The sequence below is a fragment of the Clinocottus analis genome, unplaced genomic scaffold (assembly GCF_023055335.1).
Source record: "Clinocottus analis isolate CAN_PGR_092001 unplaced genomic scaffold, fCliAna1.0.p SCAF_7, whole genome shotgun sequence".
NCBI classification, from domain to species: Eukaryota; Metazoa; Chordata; class Actinopteri; order Perciformes; family Cottidae; genus Clinocottus; species Clinocottus analis.
In genome coordinates, this window is record NW_027176229.1 from 19678159 (window position 1) to 19701449 (window position 23291).

The window sequence follows — 23291 nt, forward strand, 5'->3', positions numbered from 1 at the left end:
GGATTTGTGTCTCACGTAAACGTTTAAAGGAACTGTTTTCGGTTCTTTCTACATTTGTGTGTATGTTTTTGTGGTTGCTTTTTTTGCTTCAGTGTACTTTTGTGTTTTCCTTTGGGTCCATAGTTCGGTTGCACAGGAGTTAATGTCAGTTTCTTAAGCGTTGACGCTGAACAGTTTTCATGAAAACAAGAGAAGAGAAAACGGACAGCAACATCTACTTTGTTATTTGAATTATTGTCATGAATTAGAAACAGGTTGATATGCGGGAATACAAATGAGATGTTCACAGAGAATGTCTCCTAACTGGCTCATTGACAATGTTTCTGACTTTTTCATTGGTGTAAACATCAGTTAAATCTCACCAGCATCAGATATTCCAGCAGGTTATTGAAAAATCTTAAATGGACAAGAGACTGTGTAAAACAACTGACCGACTGTAGCCCATGCAGAAACCGTTTATCATCACCGCATTTTATTTAACACCTTTTTAAGCTGTAAACAATGTCTCAGACTAGTGGAATTACTGCTGTGAATATACAAAGATTTTTTGCACATGACACAAATGAAGGTTTATTTATGAGGAAAGTCAGAAGATATGAAGGTGAAGTTCACGGGATAGTGATGGGTCTCCATAACGAACACCAGATATGTTCGTCTTAAGTTTAAAATGTGCACACCTTTATGTACGGGGCCGTGAACAGGTGTTCACACAGGTGTCAGATTTGACCCGAACACGACAGGAGGGTTAACTCGTACGTCACGACCACTTTCCCCAGTGTTTCACGTACTCGACGACGCAAAAGCCCCCTGAAAGTAGGAAATACAAATGCAACACAGAGCCGCCTTAAAAGGAAATCGAGAGACCTACCCAACCTCGACAGCCTCACAATGTGTTGTGTGAGCGGTCGCAGAAGATGTGTGTAAAATCCTGCCTCGAGGAACAGATCTTACCTTACATAACCTCTTTGTTTTTGTTCACACATCATGGAATAACTTTGGTCATGCGTGTCTCAAGGTGAAATACATGAGACCAAACAACCTGACAATCATGCAAAACAACATACTTACAGCATCCTACTTTCTCTTTCTCGCACAAACACGTGTTGTCCCAAGGACACACACTTTATGGCAATTCCGGGCATTTTTGAAAGCATGCTTCTTTATTGCTTTCAGAGGAAGCTGGGGATTGGCTGAGAAAAGCAGAGCGGTTCTGTGACCAATGTGAAACAGAACCGCATGCATAAGCCTGTTCACACCGGCTTGCACACACACAGACACACACACGCGCACACACAGACACAAACATACACAACGACTGTATTTAATCAATCATGGATTGCATGTATCTTTCATGTAAGTTTTTGTTTAAATAAACTATACAGATTTCTTCTTCTTCTTTCTAACTGCATATGTGTGGGTGTGGGTGTGCGTGTGTGTGTGTGTGTGTGGGTGTGCGTGTGTGTGTGTGTCAGAGAGAGAAAGTTCCACAGGTTGATCTGGTACTCCCTCTGATTAAAGATGCTTGTATATAACACAGCTGCCTGCTACAGTCGGGTAATCAACCAGTAAGAAGAGACCCAAACTGAGACTGTACATGTGCAATCAGTCAGTAAGAAAATCATCGCCAATAAAACTGCAGCTGTTACATCTAACCTCTAACTTCTAATTGTCCCTTTCACTAGCAGATTGGTGAGATTGACCCATGAAAATAACCTTTTGAAGCCCAAAAGGAAGTAAGCGTAAAGAACAAGCCTCTGTGATTTGGTGCACAATAAATATGATACCGTCACAGGTTTCTGGAAAAATACATACAATATGTGCAATATGTAAATGTATAGTTTGGCCTCTACAAGTTGAACAAAAGGGAGGGCAAAAAAGGTGACTTTGTATATTACTTCTGGCTGTATTGGGCCCCACGGGACCTGACAACGGCAGTGAGTTGGCCGGCCCCCAACACAACTTTGTCTCTGTCACTCATTCATCGTCCAAGTTCATCAACCCGATGCCAGAGCTGTGTGGCCATTTGGACCGTGATGTACTGTATCACACACACTCTCAAGCACTGCACACACACACACACACACACACACACACACACACACACACACACACACACACACACGCACACACACACCTGCTTTCCATTAATCCAGTAGATTGCAGGGAAATTGAGTGGGAGTGTTAAACACACACACATCCATCTATCTGCCCCTCTGTCCACGATAATTACACATTTCCTGCTCTAAAATCCTTCTCTGGCAGCTTCCACTCCAATCATGTCTCTGTTTAAGTTTGAGTGTGTGTGTGTGTGTGAGAGAGTGTGTGTGAGAGGGTTTGCAGACCAGCTTGTGTTGGTTGATCAGTGGCATAACTGATACACAACACGCATCAAGATATAGAGGAAAATAACTTGGATATTTGAACTGTTTCAGATGTTTCTTTAGGTGTGTGCGTGGAGGGACGTTTGTAGTACCCTAGGACGGCACAACTCCGTCAATAATTCAAGAAATATTCCTTCTAAGTGAAGTTTTCTTCCTTACTTACTGCAATTATTTCCCTCTTTTCTCTGCCTCTCCATCTCAACGCCCTCCATTACAGTCCAATCCTTATATACCTCTGGGGTCAAACACATTAAGTGAATTGACTGCGCTTTTAATCCTAATCCATTCACCCCTTCACAGAGACTTCCCAGTTACCATGCAAGGTTTTTGGGGTTCAAAGTTTTGGACACGTCGGGAACCGAACCGCCAACCCTACCATCAGATCCGTTGAGCCACATGTGCCTTTCTGCAGGAACCTGTTCTTCTTTTCCACTTATTTTACGTGCTGCATTTTACTCATCTCATATTCATAATCTGTGATTGTTTTTTTATTTGTTTCGTGTTTTTGCCTCAGCGAGCTCAGCAAGACTTTCCAAGTGAATACATCAATGAATAATTCATCTTCATTCCTCAATAACATCTGATGGGAGAAAAAAAAAAAAAGAACGTTAAGGAGCTCCAGGCACACAGTGGAGGTCAGTGTGTTTGAATGTCGGCGACATTTATTTGACATTCTCTCGGCGTCTGTGAATACCATATAAGCTCATCTTTGTGCATTCACAGGCATGAATGTGCTCATATTCGTATTGTATATTTACTGTGCATGTGTCTGTGCGTTTATTCAGACTGAGGCTCCCTCTGGGGTCCTCAGAGCTCTCCTCCAGCCCTGTTTCTCATTAGGCATCTGTCATGGTGCCAGAATCAATAAGCACAGATGGAAGGGGGGAAAAAAAAATCTCCCCTCTCCTCTTTGTGAATGGGCAGATCATTAGCGAATTCCAGAGTGTTTTCCATCATCACCAAGGAAAGACCTTCCTCAACGTTACTGTACCTTTTGTAATTTGTACCGCTATCATTTCTTTTATGACCTGCAGATTAAAACCTTCCTCTTTGGTGCAAACTGTTGAATCATACGCTCCGGGTTTTGGCTTTGCAGAATCAGAATCGTGTATTCCCCGCCACAGATGAAAATATTTAGTTGTGGGTTTTTTTCTGTCTCCCTCCTCTGCCCCCTCTTTGTGTCTTAGATGACGCATCTGTTTCCATACATTGTTGCATGTTTTCTGGCAAAGACAAACAGCATAGTTTAAACAAAGAGGTGGGTGGTGTGTGCTCATCTGGTGTGTGTGTGTGTGTGACACTACATTAAACAAAAGGAAGAAAGGATGACAGCATCCAACCTCAGTTTGTCATCTTCAGTGTAAACGGCCGTACATCATGCTAACGTCTTACATGTGCTCGGCCCGTCACAGCAGTCACACATGGCCGTGTCAACACGGCAGTAATGAAAACAAAAGGAACGGAAAGAGGGAGCTGGGAGGGAGACGGATCGGGACAAAGGCCGAAGGTAAAGAAAACGAAAAAGAGAGAAGTCCGACCGAAGCAGAATATAGGTGAAGGAGGGTGGAAAGAGAGACGCGCGAGGGCAGGATAAATGCTTCCAGTAGAAGCGGAAGAGGAGAGCTTATGACGCGGCTTGGCACCGCTCCGTAGCGCTCGTCTGTAAGGCGAAGAAAGGGTGGGTGGGTTTTCCACCTCCACAGAATAAATGATGCGAGGGGAAATGGGAGTAAACAACATCAGTCATTATAATTACTCTCATACGGCTACTCCCATCCACCATCACCCATCGCCCCTCCCGCCCCCCATCCTTCACTCCCTTCCTCCCGCCATTTTCCATCTGTCTTTACTCCCAAACTTTTTTCTTTTCTTTTGCCCCTTCTCTAACACTTGGTTACACCTTTTACTTTATTCTTTCTCGCTCACTTTCTCTCTCCATCCGTCCTCGGCGAGATGCATTTCCTCTTTTCTGACTGCGTTGTAATTGACCCACTTGTTTCAGGCCCCCGGATCTCAAGCTGGAGTATAGGGTGGTCTGAATTCTTCACCGCACAGAAGAAATGCGAGGCTGGAAAGAAGTTGGTGAAAAACATTACAAATGACACATCAGCGGTTCATTTCGAGCGTTGTCTGAAAGCGGCAACAACAGCCAGAGTAATAATAATCTTGGCAAATTTCTTGAGCTTTTTACTGCGGACTGTGCGAGATACAATCTCTGGCTCTCGCAGCAGAAGCCTTTGAAAGCAGCTGAATGCAGAGTGAATCATGTCATCTGTCTCGAAGAATTGGAAGCGGTTCCCTCGCTGTCTTGGAACGTCTACGGCGCTCTGCCTCCCTCGTTTTTCTTCTCTCCTACTTTCTCTCCTGGGTAGCTGTAGTCGTGTGTGAGTAAATGTGACCAACAAAAGCTGTCATGTATAAATAATATAATACTTGGGTATGAAAATGAAATGTATCTGGTCCAATTTGAAATGGTACCGTATGTTACAAATGTGTGTTCAATACCAGAAAAAGAGTCTGAGTCTACAGCCATGCTAGTGGCTCTAACGCTTAAGTATGCTAACGTGCAAATACTAAACAGGTTTACCTTCTTAGTTTAGTGTTATCATCCTGAGTGGGACACAAATGCGTGTGCCAAATTTCATGGCAATGCATCCAACCCAAAAGCTGTGAAAACATGTCACACGCAATCTATAATCGTGAACTTCAAGTTCAGAGGAGGGTAAATCAGAGGATTGTCAAAGTCATTGCAACCCGTCCTCCGGGCGTCATGAATGCATGTGAAAAATTCCACGGTAAGCCCTGTGACGGTGTCGAGAGATACTCCAGTCTGGAGCAAAGTGATCTGACCAACCAAGTGACCAATGTTGTCGTCCCAAAAGCCTCAAAATGTAGAGGATTCATAAATGTAAATGGTTCAAATATAAATGCATGTATACGCATACTGTACACATAAGTGCACACTTTGACAGCATGTCAAAAGCAACTTCCAGTTGCACATTTGATAACTTTTAACTAACACCTCCTTTCCCAAACACGTCTTTCCCAATCCATCCCCTTAATGCTCTAATCTTCATTGATCATTAGAAATGATTCCAGGCAGCTGAATTCCAACTGTAATCACTTTCAGGCAAACAAACCGAGAGCGACTGAAACAGAAGACAGATGCTCTTGCAACACTACCTAGCACAGATATATATGCTCAGAATGTGTAGACAACCGTGCATTACCGCTCTCCAACGTGCCAGATGCCGAGCATATTTCTCATAAGGGGCTATTTTGTTATTATTCGCCGCTGCGGCCTACAGAACTGCGTTCTAACTGCGAGTTTATGTAAGTCTGGCCACTGGGGACTGGGACCTCACATTCTTCTGGATCACTCTTGTAGGGAGAACGCACTCCCTCTGTGGGAGATAAGGCCGCCAGCCAAGTCAAACTGGTCTCAGGGTGGGACTGAGCACCAGCACCGAAACCCACCCGAAACCACCCACCTTGAGACCCACTGCTGACAGAATGGAACAGAATAAAATAGAAGAGAAGTATGATTTGTTCTGACGTCAGAGCCTCTGGAGAGACGTGCCACATACAGTCATACCGTTACATGTATTTTATAGTTAACATGTATTTTATAGTTTTGGTTCATCCCTTCAGGAGCATAAATTATGAAAACGGAAAGTTTGAATTCCCATTGCTTCCAGGCGTCAAGCTAAGCTAAGCCATTTGTCTCCTGGCGTTATTTAAAGTTTTCAAATAAAGTAAAATTGAGAGTGCTATCAATCTTCTAATTTAACTCACGAAGAACGTTAAAAAAAAAAGACGCAAATAAGCTCATTTCTTTTCAATTAATGTTGATTCATATGTTTGAAGCTCACCAAAAAAATGGAAAAGTTGAGGTTTAAAGTGCCTTTCAAAGTCAAAACATGATGAAAGTACCGACAGTAATGATTTGTTGTGGTCTTAAGCCCTCAAATGCTTGTTCTACATTCACATGCTGTCACTCAGGTATCAGCAGTTGGGAGCAGTTTTAAAGTAAATTTGACAAACAGTACTTGTTCATACGCATATTAATAGACACACACACACGCACACACACACACACACACACACACACACACACACACACACACACACACACACACACACACACACACACACACACACACACACACACAAAGTTGAATGGTTCTCAAAGCCTCAGAGGTAGAAAAAAAAGAGAAGAAAGAAATTGTCTGGATCTGGAGTTGTATCAACACACCATGTGATGTGTTCTGCAGATTTATTCTCAAACTCCATTGTTTATAAAGAAGGTGTAACTCTGGACTGGATCTGGCAGGAGTGGATAGGCGTGTTTGCGTGTGTCCCATGCAGTCATGTCAACAAAGCAATCATTCATGTTGGAGAGTATACACTCAGAGGGTTTAGCTCTGCCGGCAGGTGATGATGGACAAGCCTTTCAGGGAACGAGTGAGGGATGGAAATCTGGAGTGGGAGGGACAGACGGATGGAAAAGAAGGACTGGAACAGCGGAATCAATAATTGCCTTTTGTAGATTTCCCTTCACACGTGAAAAAAAAAAAAAGAGCTTTGTCGTACAGTATATACCCGGTTCATTGTCACCCAGTCTGGGCAAAGAGCCACGGCGGAACAGCCCGCTAGTCAAGGAGAGAGAGGGAACTTCTTAATTGCCTCTTCTCTCTTCCTCTTTTGTCCTGCCTTCATTTTTCTCTCCCTCCAACCCCCTTTGTGTTGGCTTTAGAGGACAGGTACAGGAAACACTCGTTCATTAACAACCTGGAGCTTGTTAGCTCCAGTGAAGCACTCTCCACAAAATGTGTAGTTCCACCTCTGAGGGCAACTCGGAGTGTTTGTGAGAGGGCTAGAGGTGAGGGGGGGCGAAAGGGTAAGGCAGGGCCAGGCGAGGGAGGGGGGAGGGAGGGTGTTGGTTTGGTGACCCAGGGTCCTCCAGCAAAAGAGGGGAGTGCTGGTGAAAGAGACCTTAACAACATTAGAACTCAATGAACCATGTCGCCTACAAACATGCATGGGGTGGTCACAGATATTTAACCTTTCAGCGTTTTTTTTTTTTTTTTTACACTCTGCTATCCATCAGTGAGTTGGATGAAAGTCTTAACATGCTCCACGGAGGTTGCACGGCCCTTTTTCAGAGGCCGTAAGCGTGTTCTAATCTATTCCAACACTAAAAACTGCATTTTAAAGAAGCGTTACGCACTCATGTTGTTGAATGAAACTACATTCTTTCAATTCTGAAAAAACCTGAACTTGCTTTTTTTTAATGGCCGCGTTAGAATCTGCATACGCGGGCAACACCTCTGCTCGGAGTTCTCGCCGAGCAACAGCCTAAAAATGTTAAGCCCAGTTAGAAAAGTTCAAACCATGACAGACAACATCCTGCCACCCAGCCTTTCCAAACACACCCTGTCATTTGTAAGATGTAAGCCTGTTTCCTTGCGCTGGTTGGACAGCACTCAGCAGAATAGTGCGCCTTTATTGGCTCTAAAAGATAATGACATGCCTATTGCCTGCCTCAAAAACCGCTGAACTGGGGTCAGTGAGTTCCTCGGCGTCTGTGAGGCTCAGGTTGAGAGCGTGGTTTGGGAAAACGGATCCTCTGTTTTGAGTTTAGAGTAGTTTAGAAAGGACACAGCCATTGACATTTGCAATACATTCAGTTCACCTCCATGGCAGAAATGTGTCGCAAACTGTACGATTGAATTGTAATTTGATCAAAGTGCTGCCTGCCAGTCAACGGGGTCTAAAACTTTCTCTTGCAACGCTTAAGTATGAAAATAAATCGCTGCCACCCATGCAGTTGACACGGCGCTTTCTCTCTCTCTCTCTCTCTCTCCATCAGTGCAGCCAGCTCAAGGCCACATGCCCTTTTTCATTACTCCAAACAGGCCAGCTGTATTGTAACTACAACCAATTTCCTTGCAGTCTATAAAGCTGTCAATCAAAATCATAAGGAACAGGGAGTGGAGGTGGGGGGCGATGGGGTGGAGGGAGGTGGGGGAGGGGGTTGCATGGGCGGAGCTGGGTGGGCTGTAGGAGAGGGCTGCAGGGCTCCAGGCCAGATGTCAAAGTTTTACACTGCAGGACACCATGGAGGGAGGGGAAGGTCATGTTTACCTGTAGCCATGCTTAAAAGGTAATATCAGAAATATGTGTACTTGCATGGAGGTGATGTTTGTAGTGGCTCTCACTAAAACATCTGAAAACACAGCTTGAAATCAGAAAGTAATGGAATGGTTTGATATTTTGGTGAAATAAGCTTAATTGCCGAGTTTGATGAGATGATAATGTGGAAATTTGAATACAATGCCGCAAGTGAAACCCCCAAAATGTCAAATTCCTTTGAGTTCAAAACACACTTGAAAGAAATCAACTCAGAGTCAGACCAAAGCAATCGTTTTAAGTTTCCATTTATTAAAGTTATGAACAAAGAGACAAATAAGTTATAATATTTTTATTTGTTAGAATTCTATCAGTGTTTGAACATTAATATTTAGAGAGCTAGTACAATTTTCTACTTTCATGGCTAGCCTTTGACAAACTCATAGAAACAGCTGTCTCTCCAAGGATCGGAACATAATACTGAATGGGAGGTGTAGATGTTGTCTCACAAGACAGTTAGCAGTGAAAGTGTGCACCGTAAGGTTTTTTTTTTCTGTTATGGTATATCATTACATATAAACTCTTTAAAAATATACTTCTGTCAAATAACTTGACAACTACTATGTACACTACAAAAATAAATTTTCATATAAATAAATTATATGGCATACATTTATCTTTGTAACTGAAAACAGCATACATCCACGCCAACCGAGACCAAAATGGCAGTCTGGAAGACACACTGATTTTTTTTTTCCTTTTAAAATCCTCTAAGAGCTATGATGAGACCTGTAGTGTAAAATGTTATATACTCTTTTCTTCCTATTTAACATTAGTAAGCACTTTATACAGATCAAACTCCATTAATGTAAAAACATTAAACTGTAATAGTGTTTTTTTTTTCAATAGACATAAAAATCCCTGCATTTGTTATCCACTGGCATCACGACAATAATGAAAGAAAAAAAACACATTTTATATTACAAAAATATAAATATCGCAATTGAACGTTGAAAACAGAGACAAACAAACAAACACACACAAAAAACATTTAAAAATGAATAAAATAGTTGCCAGCTATGATTCTCTCCGCTACTGCCAATGTGACATTGGGAGAAAACAAAACAAAACAAAACAAACAGAACAACCTATTTCATGCAAGCAGCTGATGTAACATGGGGGACAGAAAAGGGGAAATTGCAAAGACTTCTGGGAAGATCAACATGTGTTTAACAGGAAGTGAGAGTGTAAAAAAAAAAAAAAAGGCAATCAGGTGTGGAGGGGGTGAAAGACGGGGGTCAAAGGGCATGGGTCTGGACTGAGAGGGGCGGGAGAGGGGGTTACAGATATGTGTGCTGACATAGACACATACAAACTGGCCATTGCTGGTAGAGAGAAGGGCTGGCGGTGTAAACTCTGACCCCTGAGGCTCTGGGCTGCGCCATTTGGCAGTTTAGGGAACGTCTAATTAGTGTCGTTGCGTTCTGTTGTGGATATTTATTAGCTGAGGTCAGTGGGGACGGCTGAGGCCAAATCGGGGCCAGTTGTCTTGATGGTTACTAAAGGAGAGCCGAGATAGAGTGAGAGGATGCACCAGCACACACACACACACACACACACACACACACACACACACACACACACACAAATGTCTATACACACATATACCATACATTGAGACATGCATAGAGCACATTGTCAGGCCATATAGGGCTTACCCCTTAGCAGGCTGCATGGGCTAGCTTATTGATTGGACAGAAATAAAGAGCTACATGAGGCAAGATATTCCTGTGGATGAAGTTTAGATGCAGTCAAGTGCCGTGTTGAATCTGGTCTTACAGTATACAGTCTTGAGTTTTAGCTTATCCACGAGACACAGAGTTAGTGCCCCGTGTTGACCCTGTTCCAGAATCAGTAATGTGAATGTCCCTGTAATGGCAGGGCGAGTTTCTGAGGTGGGTTTACTGCTCATGAAGGCAGAACCTGCTTTGAGCCTGCTAGGGTTAAACGATACAGAACCTCTTACAGTAAAATACGACCAGAGAGCAGCCTAACAGACAGTGATACAAAGCTGAGAGCTGAAACAGGTTCCAATGCAGAGGCGATAACTAAAAGAACAAAATAAAAAAAAAAACAGCTTTTAAAATTTTCTTCATATCTGCTCGTCTTAAATAGCACGCATAGCGTGTCAAGTTAAACAGTATTTGTTTCATAACTACCACAGGTTTGTGATAAAAAATTAATAGTTTAACATGCGTACCTTTATACAATAATGAACACACACACATAAACGCTCGCGCAAACAAACATTCACACACATGTATATTTATATACACACCATAGGCCTGTTTGATTATTCTAACAATTTTCCTCATGTTTAAATGAGTGGAAATGTTAGTCTGTTCTGAGGATTTATCCGATGTATAAGCCAGAAAATAATGGGACTGTGATGTCATACAGCCCTACACTCAATGACTAGACACACACACACACCCACGCACACACACACACATCACTTCTTTTGTTTAAAGAGACATTTGCATAGTTATAAATGTATATTATTTAAAAAAAATATTTTCGAGCAGCAACAGTGAATGCTGACAGGTATTTTTCGTTTAGATGAAGCTTCCTAATGGCACAGATCCACAGATGAGTGAGCAGTTATCAGAGATCTATCTCTATCTCACACACACACACACACACACACACACACGCACACACACACACACCATATAAAATGGCAGCCCCAGTCCGTTATGAGGAGTTATAGCTACTTTTTGTTCATATTTACATATGTATACATCTTTTAAATATAGATAGAAATATTTAAGACAAAATCCACTGGGTTACAGTAAGAATGAGCACCATGACGGCAACAATGGCGAGTTTTTTTGTTTTTTTTCGGGTCAGCTGCTTCGTAATACAGAGGAGTCCATCTTTGGCCGTCGTACTACCGTTCTCCACGACTGGAAACAAAAAGGAGGAGATTGTTTCGAGAGTTCTTTTATGATGAAACGCACTTTTCTGGACCAACTGAAGCAGTCTGAAGCTCACCTCAGCTTGCCCGTCTGCCACTGTTGCTATCAGCTGCCTCAAACTCCAAGTCTTGAAGCTCCATGGCCTCCACGTCGTCCCCCCTAGCCCCCGTGTGGGTGTCCACGGGCACATGCGGGTCCTGGAAGGCGGGCTCCGGCCCCTCCGCCCCCGACGGGCAGTAACTGTCTGTTGCAGTGTATCCTGGGTAAGAGGGAGCGGGGGGGCCCTGGTTGGACAACGGGGCCGGGTGGACGGCGACGGTGACGGAGGCCGACGCCGTCACCGTGGTAATGGGTTGGCAGTACGGGGTGGGGTTCGGGGGGTGGTGGTGGTGGTGGTGCGGGAGGTGGTGATTCGGCTGTGGGTTGTTGTGGGAAGAGCGGGCCCTGTGGCCTGCTGAGTGTTCTCTATGGCCGTGCGAGCCATAATGGCCCCCAGCCTCAGTAGCAGTTTCAAAAGCGTCCGTGCGCGGGCGGGCTGGGGGCGGGGCCTGCTGCCAGTGCAGCTGGCTCTTGGGGTCCCTGCTGCTGTGACGGTAAGTGGTCCCAGACTGGGGCCCAGGATCGCAACCCTGAGAGGACTGGAGAGGCACAGCGTAGGCAGGAGGGTCGGGCTGCCTGGCCGAGCGCCGATGCCCCGACCCCGCTCGCCTTTCCTCCTCTGCCCTGGCCGCCCTTCCCCGGCCGGTCCCCTGGAGGTGGTACTGCTGCTCCTCCGCTCGAGTCTGTCCCCTGTGTGAGGGCAGGTGGTAGTTCTGCATCTCCTGGCTGACGCCGGACCCCGTGGTGTTGGAGCTGTACTCAGAGTCCGAGGAGTCCGAGGCCGCACCAGAGGTGGTGGCGGTGGCGGCCGCCGTGGCGGCGTGGTGAGGACGGACTGAGAAGTGGACCACGTGAGGAGGGGCCTCCGGAGACGGAGTGGGCAAGCGGCTACGACCATCGACTGGGGTCACCTGGGTGGTGAAAAGGGAGGAGGTGAAGATGCAGCAGCGAGCGTTTAAAAAAAAGAATTCTGCCATTTTTTTTTTCTCCGCTTTTTTCTCACCAACTCATTTTGGGCTCTTACCTCTGGATAAGGGCCAAAGTATGACAGTAATACTGGAAGAAGGACCAGTCCATTTAGTACTCCAAGTACGGTTAGGATGGCCAACACGGCAAAGAAATACCTGCAACACAGAAAAGGCACATACTTGAGGAGCTGAACATGGGGAATACACTTTCATCTCATCAATAGTTCAAGTAAACATCAGGTGAAAAAACACTACATATGTTTTCCTCTCGCGTCCTAAAAAACAAGATATGTACTTTTCAAATGGTGAAGTTTTATGACAAGGACCTAAAAGAAAAAAACAGTTTTCCGGGCCAACACATACAGACAAGAAGAGAAATGGAGCGGGTTGGAAAGGAGGAAAAATACCTGCGCAAACCACAGAGGTTTAGACGTGGGGAGACATGTGCAAGATCAACCATTACACACGCCCGAAATAATACCTCCACAAAGACACCCGGACACTCCTCACACACACACGCACACAAACACACACACACGCAAACATGCACTGTGTGTTTGAGGAGCAAAACAGAAATCTACCTTGTGTGTTTCTAAGTCCTGCCAAAGAGGGTTAGTCTTTATGAAGAAGCAGAGAGAGAGAGAGAGAGAGAAGAAAAGGGGGAAGCATAATTAGCCAGAGCCGGTTAATTCAAAGGCACAGGAAGAAAGAAAGATGGGGTGGTGGTGGGTGGTAGGGGTTGGGGGAGGGATCGGGGGGGGCGGGGGGGGTGAGGGTACTTTCTCTTGGGTGTGTGGTGTATAAGCAAACATGGAGAAAACAAAGCAGTGAGGAATGTGAAGGGAGGGTAAAAAAGGGGGAGAGGGGGGGTGGAGAAGAGGTGGGTAAGGGGGACGTTGGGGCAGGAGGGGACGGGGCGGGGGTGGGGGGGCACAAGAGGACAGGGGCCTCTCTCTCCTCTTCGGCTCTAAAAAAGAGAGGGAGAAGCAAACAAATGAAGTGAAGGGTATAGAATTTAAACAATTTAGTCGAGGAAGAAGAGAAGGAGACCCTCAGAGCGCCACCCCTCCCAGGTCGCTTTCTCTCCCACTCTTTTACTTCTTTCTCTCTCCTCCCTGCCTCGCCTCTCTCTCCCTCCTTTCCAGCTAAGCCCCTGTGACATTCCCGGCCACTCCACAATCCCCTCCGTCTAATTAAATCTCCAATGTATCAGGTAAGACCCCCCAATCTCCCCTCTGAATTCCCCTCTCTCTCTCTCTCTCTCTCTCTCTCTCTCTCTCCAATCGAGCTCTCTTCATTAGGGAGGGCTTTCCTCCTCACTTGGTTGTCCGGTGAAAGCTCTCAGGTTATCAGGGACACATTGTTGAACTATGAGCCCCTTCGCCTGACTCTTGACGATGCTGTGTGCGTGCGTGTGTGTGTGTGTGTGTGTGTGTGTGTGCGCGTGCGTGCGTGCATGCGTGTGTGTGTGTGTCAAGGTTTAAGTGGACTAACTGAGGTGTAGATGTGCTGGTATGCGATGCAGCTGGGCCTCAAACTAAACGCACATTCATAACTAATTTGTGTGGGTGTTTATATCAATGTGTGTGTGTGTGTGTGTGTGTTTGTGTTTGTGTGTGTGTGCATGCAGGGTGGCAGGCATTGCACAGAGTGGTCAAAAGGAAGGAGAGCTGGTTCTTGCCTACCCGGCATGGGTGGCTTCCCCTTGACAATATGTGAAAACAGGATGGGAAATTTATAAATATGCAAAATGCCTCGATGATAATTTGGGAGTGCTGGTAAGGAAACACACTTGTGCTGCTAAGCACTAAATTAGACCATGCGAGTTGTATTCAGAAACATCGATACACAGAAAGCAATAGGCCCCGAAAGGCAGCGTTACATGAAATCGATAAGATGTAGCCTGAGAAGCTGAGACAGAGTAAAATGACTCGGGGCAGAGCCTGCAGACAGAAGTAACCTGGTGAAACAGTTCACATTTGGAGCCCACAACAACGAGAGCAGCGACAGTCGTTGTTTTTTCAAAGCGACTCACACGAGATGACATTTCAGGATCATTAGCAAAAAACTACACCCTCTGAATCCGGTTTGTGAATGCACAATAATCAACCATGTGCAAGGAGCAAAGCATTTTGGAACATTTCACATGGAGTACATCTATTTTATTTAAACAAAATGGTAACTCCTTGAGGCGGGTCAGAGGTCACCACTCGGTTGAATTTTCCTGCATCGTCTTATTCAAACGCCACCTTCTGGCGCTCCAATGAACTTGTGCTCAAAGTTCACGTTCAACGGCGTTCGGTCGTGATTGAGCACCGAAAGCAAGTACGTTTAACTTCACCTTTGACTCGGTCTCTGGCAAAGCTCTTCCCACACGATACAGTATTGAAAGCCCACCCAGCCATCTGTCATCTACTTTATTAGATTATCAGAACTGTTTCTGTAAGTGGACCTGAAATAACTGTGTCATCACCACTGTTAGCATGTCCACACACACCAGGAGGGGTTAGACGCCACGTCCCCCTTTTCTTTTTCCAGATCCACATGTACGCACAGACATCTCCGCATGCACGCGTGCAGCCCACATACCAGGCTGAGTGCCTTTTGCCGGGCTGTTTGGAGTGAAAACATTCACAGGGCTGACGAGGGAAAGCCAGGGAAACATTTATTTCGGCGCAAGCAGAAAAATACGAGCCGGGCCTGTTGTTATTGCACCGTCTTGGGGCCCTGCTTTGTTTGCTCAGACAACAGCAGAACCTTTAAATGGAGCCCCGGGACTGAGCCCAAAACCAGAGCGCACCACTGGAGGTGAGGAGAGAAGGTCTATACGCCTCCCTGTGCATTCGCGCGACTGTTTGTGTGTGTTTCTCCGAGTGTGTGTCTGCGTGCGCTTTCTCTGGCAGGCACGCCATCATTGACCCCCATGATTACGAGGTCAGGGAGCAGGTTGGTGTGTGTGTGTGTGTGTGTGTTAGGGGGACTGTGTGTGATTACGTGGGTGTGCATGCATCCGCACAGGCCTGTGCACATGACAGAGTTTGCGTGCTGGAAGATCACATGGACGCCAGAGCTCCCTTTTCTTAAAGGAGCATGTCAACCGAATTATACAGCGACCCAGGCTACTTTAACTCGTTCAGTGAGCTCACTGGAAACTTCTCATAATACTCTCGGCTCGAGAATGCACAGGATCATGCATTTTCCTCCCTTGTAGGGCGGCTGGTTTGCTACCTTCCTGTCAAACGCTCTCAAGAGCACGCGCACACAAAAGGAGCCACCGACGCAGAGCCCCCCCACAGCGTGTCGGTTTTAATTTTCACTTTTCCTGTCTTTCCACAACTGCCCTCTTGCCCCGCACCCCGTAACTCCTTCGCATGCTTATAAATGTCTAGCGAGGGCCGTTAAACTAGCTGGAGGAGATTACAAAAGGCCAGAAGACTCTCCTGCTCCCTCTCTCTCTTTTTTTAAATTTTTTACTTTGTTTCATTCTGCTTCCCTTTTACTCCCTCTCACCCCTCCCTCCCTTCTCTTCCTTCTCTTGACCTTCAACTCTCCATCCTTCCCCCGGTTTCCCTTAAACTGTCAAGCATGAGAAGCACTAAGGGGGAGAGGAGGAGGATGAAAGAAAAAACAGAAGGGGAGTGGAAGGTGGAGAAAGATAAAGGCCTTATTTATGTCGTTTCTTGGAATGCAAGTCCCTAGAAATCAACAAAAGAAAAAAGCAGGTATGTCACTGGTGGCTGTGAAAGGAATGAGGTTTACAGTAAGGAATATGAAAAGGGAGCTGCGGGTGCAAGATGAGAAAGAAACCGACAAAGGGAACGGCGGAAGGGAAGCGAAGAGCCTTCATGCATGATCGGTGGCTCAGGTGGATTCCTGTGTCACATACAGGTTGAGGCAAAGTCTCAATGGTCTATTGACGGCACACAGACACCACGCGACGGCCTTTGTAACAGCTCATTCAATCGGCATTTTCTCATAAGGTTTGCCATTTGTAACCCACCTGACAATAAAGTCGAACTCCGAGCCGGCGAGCATGAGGACGCCCAACAAGGTGGAGAAGGCTCCGTCGAGCACCGGGGCAAACATGTGCTCCAATGCCAGCACCGCCCGCCTGTGACGATCCCCTATGGCTGTCAGGAAGGCCTACAAGCAGAACAGAATTCATGTCACGCTGTCGCTGAGGGATCAAAAACTAAACTTTTTTTGTTGTTGTCATTATTGACAAAGTGAGGACTTAAATAGTTGAAATGAAATATTTTTTCTTCGTGTCCTGTTTTCCTACCAGGGCCACGTGGACGGTGAACTCCACTCCGATGCCCACAGAGGCGATGAGAATGACCACGGGGACAGCACTCAGCTTGATTCCCATCAGCCCCATGAAGCCAAACAGCTCCACGGTCATGAGAGAAAGCACCAACACCTGAAGAAGAAGGGATGAGCTTCTGTTAGGCAGGTTAATATATAAAGCCAGGCTGAATGGGGATGAACGCAAGATGCAAGATAAATAACTTTTCTGTCTTCTTTTGGAGGAAATTCAAACGCTTTCTGTAAGTTCGTAATGTATTTTTATCTTATGTGCGACTCCACATTATTGTAATAATAATACCTTTTATATACAAAAGGGGTACGAACATGCCAAATTATAAACAAACTAGTATTCACTGCAAGTGCTGTGTTAATTTACAGCTGACCTGGACTTTGCATGTATGCATGACAGATAGGGGGCAATAATACACCAGGATGATATGCCTCAATATCTCCATCATATAGAGGTGTTTAGAAACTATACACGAGGGCAAAATATGCGTGTCGGAGTGTGTGTGTGTGTGTGTGTGTGTGTATGTGTGTGTGTGTGTGTATGGATACTTCAGTGAAAAGCGGGACAGGAGCTGGGAGTAAATGCCATTATCAGCTGACAGGCGTCAGGTTACATGGGGCCCAAATCCTTTGAAGAGGGCTGAGGTGGGCAGGGGAGGGAGCAGTGTGTGTGTGTGTGTGTGTGTGTGTGTGTGTGTGAGAGAGAGTACGTATACAGTGAGCGAGCACAAAGTATGTGTCCAGTCGAGTGTATGTGTGTGTGTCTGGCTCTGTTGACACTAGAGATCTTGCATCTTCAGTGATCTGATCCCAAGTAGAGCGATATCTTAAGAAAGCTATATCATTTTTTACGATCTTAGTAGACTTAGTTCTTCTAATTATCATATGGCAAACTCCGGCAGTATTTTAAAGTCTCTACCTGTGTTTTTTCCTTTTTTTTCTCTTCCCCCTTTCATATTTTGTCATAGTTTTCCCGCAGATAAAAAGGGAGGCGAGAACAAAACAACATCACAAGTGATCACTCTAGATGCGGTTGAGACCCATTCAAGTGTGAACAGCAATCAGTATCAAGCGGATTGGAAACATCTGTATACGACACAACACGAGAACCAATGTTTAAAACAGGCCCGTCTCTGTGCTCGAGATGGATTTCAGGGCAAATAGCTCGGAGGGCTGGCGGTGGTCTGATCCTGGACAGAGCAAATGGTTAAACTTGACGCCTATCCATAACCTGTCCTTTTGATCTCGCTAGTAAAGCCTGAAGGATGAACACGAGGTCCCCTCCTCCCCTGTTTAAGGGCTCGGGTGGCCTGGCCACTGCCTGTCATTAAATACAACCCACCAGAGAGAAAGACCAGAGCGCTCCGTGTCTGTGAATTATGTACCTGCGTGTTTACACATCTGTACTGCCTGCGCGCAAGTATATACATGTCTGCATGTGTGCTTGAAGTGTGTGTGTGTCCGTGAGCATGCGTATGGGAAATGTGTGTGTTTGCGCGTCACCTTAGAAACTCTTCTCGTGCGAGGAGGGGGGAGCGTAGGAGTGTGGAGGGATGGAAATAAAATCAAAGTTTTTATAGGTTTAGAGTGGGAGCAAGTTGTCCGAGCAACGTTGTGTCCTCTCCCCATTTATTTCAACGTTGGTGTCTGGGAGTGTTGGACTAGACTAAACAGACGGGCCCTAACAAAACAGCACAAGATAAACACTGGTGACTGAGGCTACAATAACACACAGCGACCCCTTTTTGACTCCGTCCTCGCTTAGATGCCTTCTGGACCACACATTAAAAAAATTAAATTAAAGGCCAGGGAAGAGAAAAAGCCGAAGTAATACGCCCGTCAGACATAGGGCGCAGAGGGTGAGCAGGTACAGCTATTGTTCGGCCATTATCAACCGCTCGTATGCACGTCTGTTGCTTTTCTGCGGCACTCACGATGATGCCGGCGGTCCACGGGTTGAGCAGGAACAGAGCACAGACCAGGAAGGTGCAGGCGAGCACGACACTGATGGACAGCAGGAGCCAGTGGCGCAGACTGACATACTGTTCCCAGAACAGGAAAGGGTAGCCGTTGGGGTAGGAGGGGAGGCTCTGTCGGCTGTAGTTGCCGCAGATAGCCCGCACGCTCTCGATGGCCTCCACAAACTGCGCCGTTTCCCGGAGCCCGTTGAGGTAGAAGGGGAACTGTGCGTATTCGATGGGCTCGGCAGCCGGGACTGGATGGAGAGACAATGGGGAGGAAGGTCAATTAGTGAGGAAAAAACTGAAGAAAAAGGAGGAGAACTTGATATTTATTTACCCCCCTCCCTCTCCCATGCAGCAATTCATGATGGTTTGGCACTTCGGGGCTTTCGAAGCCACCCAGTCTTGCATGCTGATGACATTAATTTAGAGCAATAGATTATTTCGGAGCGATTACATCTGTAGATGATAGGTTGTCTATTCTGATTAACTGGCATCAGGTTCTAATCATTTAGTGCATCTGCAGAAATTATTTTTACACTCTTCAGCCAAACCACCAATATCAAGGCTTTCCCTCTCTAACCTTGTTCCAAGAGCAGTTACATCTGTGTGTGTGTGTGTGTGTGTGTGTGTGTGTGTGTGTGTGTGTGTGTGTGTGTGTGTGTGTGTGTGTGTGTGTGTGTGTGTGTGTGTGTGTGTGTGTGTGTGTGTGTGTGTGTGTGTGTGTGTGTGTGTGTGTGTGTGTGTGTGTGTGTGTGTGTGTGTGTGTGTGTGTGTGTGTGTGTGTGTGTGTGTGTGTGTGTGTGTGTGTGTGTGTGTGTGTGTGTGTGTGTGTGTGTGTGTGTGTGTGTGTGTGTGTGTGTGTGTGTGTGTGTGTGTGTGTGTGTGTTGTGTGTGTGTTGTGTGGGGTAGGCGGAGCAGCCCGAAACAGAGCTCCATTGACTCAAACCCAGCCAGTCTGTGGCCCAGCCTGGCTAATGAGGACCTATCAGTTCCAGACACAGCAGAGTGTCAGAGCTAACTGTGATTCACGGTAATTACAATGTCAGAATCGCAGCCATTACCACACCCCGAGCTTCGCAGCGCCGCATAAAGGTTATTGTAGATGCATAAACACGCATACCTGCCTGTCACTCTGCCATGAAGTCATATTTGGTGCTGTCAAAAACGGTGCGCTCATTCAGACTTTTGCTCGCGGTGTAATTAACAACACATTGCAGCATATGGCAGACTCCACATCGGGGTTTTTTTTTTATTGTGAAAATAGACACGTTTTGAGAGTATCTGGCGTTGGAGCGAGCGTGTATATTCCACAGTGCCTGCGGGCCGTCGGACAGGAGCGCTTGCTAACATGGTTTGGTCCGTTATAATCGCAACTATAAATTTGAATCATGACACCAGTTGGCTTTTGGCCAACACAGATCTGCTCCGGGGGGCACAGTCATGCACTTCACGCTGCTTATCTAATCATATCCGCCCCCCCGCGTAAAGGACTTCCTGCTTGTTATCCAATTGTGCTTCTCACCCAAACCAAGTCTCTCTCCTTGTTATCCAATCAGTTTCCTCCCCTGTGGTGCACTTCCTGACTTGCACCAAATCACTGGCTAGAATCAAACAACAACATGACTGTACTTTTTATTTATGCGAGTTACAGTCTGTGTGTGGGGCAGGGAAATGAAAATAGGGTATGTGTAAGGTTTAGGGTCACTGAGTTTTAATAATGTGTGTGTGTGTGTGTATGTGTGTGCGTGCGTGTGTTTAGTACTAGGGCCCCATGGTAGCCAGGATTATAGCATTCACCACAGGCACCATTAGAAGAACCACAGTGAGCCGTGTCTTGGTCCTCAGCCTTGCAACCTGAGCTCACACACACACCCACACACACACACACACACACACACACACATACAAGCGCGCACACACACACCGCAGTGGTACTGTAAAGTCTACTACCTCACTTTAAAGCTAAGAGGCAGACAAGGAGCAATAACTCAAACCGCAAGAGGTAAACAGTGCACACATGTAGCAGCCACCTTATGGAACCTTAAAAAAAAGATGCAGTTGAGACCAACGAGCCCCACAAAAAGTTGGCTTGAAATGTCAGTAAATGCAATTTGTTCAACTGCACCGTGCAGCATATATGAACTTTATCATTTCAAATGAGCTTAATGTGCTGGATCAAATGCCATTATTGACATTTCCTTCCTCTGGTCAAAGCAAAACTTCACTCCATTACACCGTAAGGCTTCCTGCTTTTAGCTCGAGCATATGTTGCGGACATGCTGACTTACTGCTGAGGCGTGTCTCGGGCATGGAGTCGGTACGGTCGTGGAGCCACTCGGGAGGGTGCGGGCGAATGTTGGCCTGCGAAGCAGCGTACGCCACAGGATCATTGCTGACCCAGGCGGTCAGGTAGATGTAGAACGCCCCGGGGTTGATGATCCCATCCGCATCCACAAGCCTCTGACGAGTCAGCTGCAAAATCCAGAAAGGGGATGAATTAGCGATGGTAATATAATTACTAATGGAGACAAAAAGTGTTCTTCTTTCGTGTTCTCTACAAACATTCAAACACAAACTTGCATTCATCTGAATTACATTCGCTCCTTCACATGAACAATGGGCTGAGCAACATTTCAAAATTGAATAATTAGCAAATGAAAAAAAAAAGGTTGAAACAATTTTGCGGAGCCTGCATATTGCGGCCGTTTTGTATAGATTGGACACGAAGAGGTATTGTGGAAATAAGATGTTTAACCAAAACACTTTACAGGTGAACCGACCACAGAAATGCTTACTTACACACATGCATGAGTGCAAGAGAACGGACCAGCTTTCAAAATAAGAGTCAAATATTAGTCCCTCTCTCTTTCCAACCAAAGAAAAATCAACAAGTCAAACACTGGTCGCCTTTCTGAGAATTCCCGTACTTCTCATCACGGCTTCCCAGAATTATCATGCCACATTAAAACATGGAAAATGTTGAATCAGCTTCTCCCTTTACATACAGTCGAATATTGGCTGGCCAACCTCAGGCCCAATGTCCTGACCACTCTGAATACATTTCTGATGGAAGCCCTGCAGCAATTTTCTGCCAGGAAGCAGCTGCGGAAGATGAATGTTCTACCAAGTATTAATTTTAATAGTGGGAAATGTACCAGTACATTGATACATGTTGTATTAGACACGCTCCAACCTGGCATTCTGGGTCCTGTACCTGTTGCTCAGAGCTTTTTTTTTGCTCTCATTTGAGTCCAGGTGGGTACCTTAGTATATATTTCTGATTCTACTAAAACCCTTTTTTTTTAACAAGTTGCAATTTGCTATGTGTGTCTACAAAAATGTATACAATACCTATGGCTGTGTGCTTAAATGCAAATTCTCCTTTAATGCCCTGGCAATATTATGCTGGGTAAAATAAATGAGGAGCAACCTGATAAGTGTTCCTCGGCAGCTCTATGGATGCAATGTCCGTATAATATGTGTGACTCCTGAATGGATTGCCATGACATTTATGGTGCAAAGACAATGAATCGTAATGACTTTGGTGATCCCCTGACTTTTCTGCTCCTGCCCCTTTTACATTATAGTTAATGTTACTCTCAGTCTCAGAAACCAGAGCTGGGTGATAAAACCCATGTTAAAAAAAAAAAAAAAAAAGCCTCTGTAAAGCCTGTAGCTAACCTCCTGACATCCAGCCACCATGAATCAGAACCAAACCCACACAGAGCGTTTCTGTCTGCTCGCTGATTGTTCCCAAGCCGTTTCAGTCGGCGTCACTTGCTGTGACGGCTCCGGTCAGTAGGTAGACAAGAATGGCTGTCTCGCTCAGAGCCATTACTTTCTCCCTCCCATGTGGGACCGGAGCAGCGTAGCCTAGCATTGCTACCTCCTGAGAGGTAAAACCATTACTGCGCACCGCTCTGCCACTCTCCCTTCTAGGAACCATAAATCCCTCCTTCACTGAAGCAGGGAGAGTTTTGGGGGTGAAGCCGGACTCATGGGGTTAGGTGGATAAAGAAAGGAGGAGGTTGTTGTTTTTTTAGATGGGTGGGAGGGTCAGGAGAGAAAAATTGCTTGAGTTAGCGTAACAATAAAAAAATTGGCTGGAGTCCCTGAGCACGTCTGTGTGCAGTTAACCTGGTTGTTAACACTGAAGGAAATGCCACCCAGCAAATGGAGTAGAGCTATAAAAATAACACAACATCTGTACAAATGTTGCTCACACTTGCTTCCCCTGACCCCTACGGGTACCCAGAATGCACAGCTCCACGGACAGACCCGGCCCTGGGAAGAAAAGTGCTCTTGATAGCGTTAGCATTGGCCACTTTCAAAACTTTCCACCTCCTCTATATCTCCACACCGATCTCCTTCTGTATTCCCTCTCCAAGCTTTATCTTTCTCTTGTCTTACATTCAAAGCACACACAAAGACATGCACAGATAGCAAGCAACA

The 23291-nt window shown here is 45.7% G+C and overlaps 1 protein-coding gene across 3 annotated transcripts in view; it reads right to left on the minus strand.

The window, feature by feature from the left end:
• Positions 1-2083: 2083 nt before the first annotated feature.
• The window catches only part of ptch1 (patched 1), a 54810-nt gene continuing 33602 nt past the window's right edge, over positions 2084-23291 (minus strand). The window contains exons 17-23 of one of the 3 annotated variants that reach the window (XR_011080209.1): positions 21128-21311; positions 18810-19090; positions 16841-16978; positions 16559-16701; positions 12615-12714; positions 11235-12501; positions 2084-2134 (exon numbers count right to left, since the gene is read on the minus strand). Coding sequence is in view for 2 of the 3 variants with exons in the window: in XM_068605112.1 (XP_068461213.1) it covers positions 11569-12501; positions 12615-12714; positions 16559-16701; positions 16841-16978; positions 18810-19090; positions 21128-21311 (1779 nt within the window). In the remaining variant the exon portion in view is untranslated. Of the gene's footprint in view, positions 2135-8850; positions 12502-12614; positions 12715-13139; positions 13176-16558; positions 16702-16840; positions 16979-18809; positions 19091-21127; positions 21312-23291 lie in introns of those variants that run through there. The other 2 variants (XM_068605112.1, XM_068605113.1) reach the window with 2 other exon arrangements.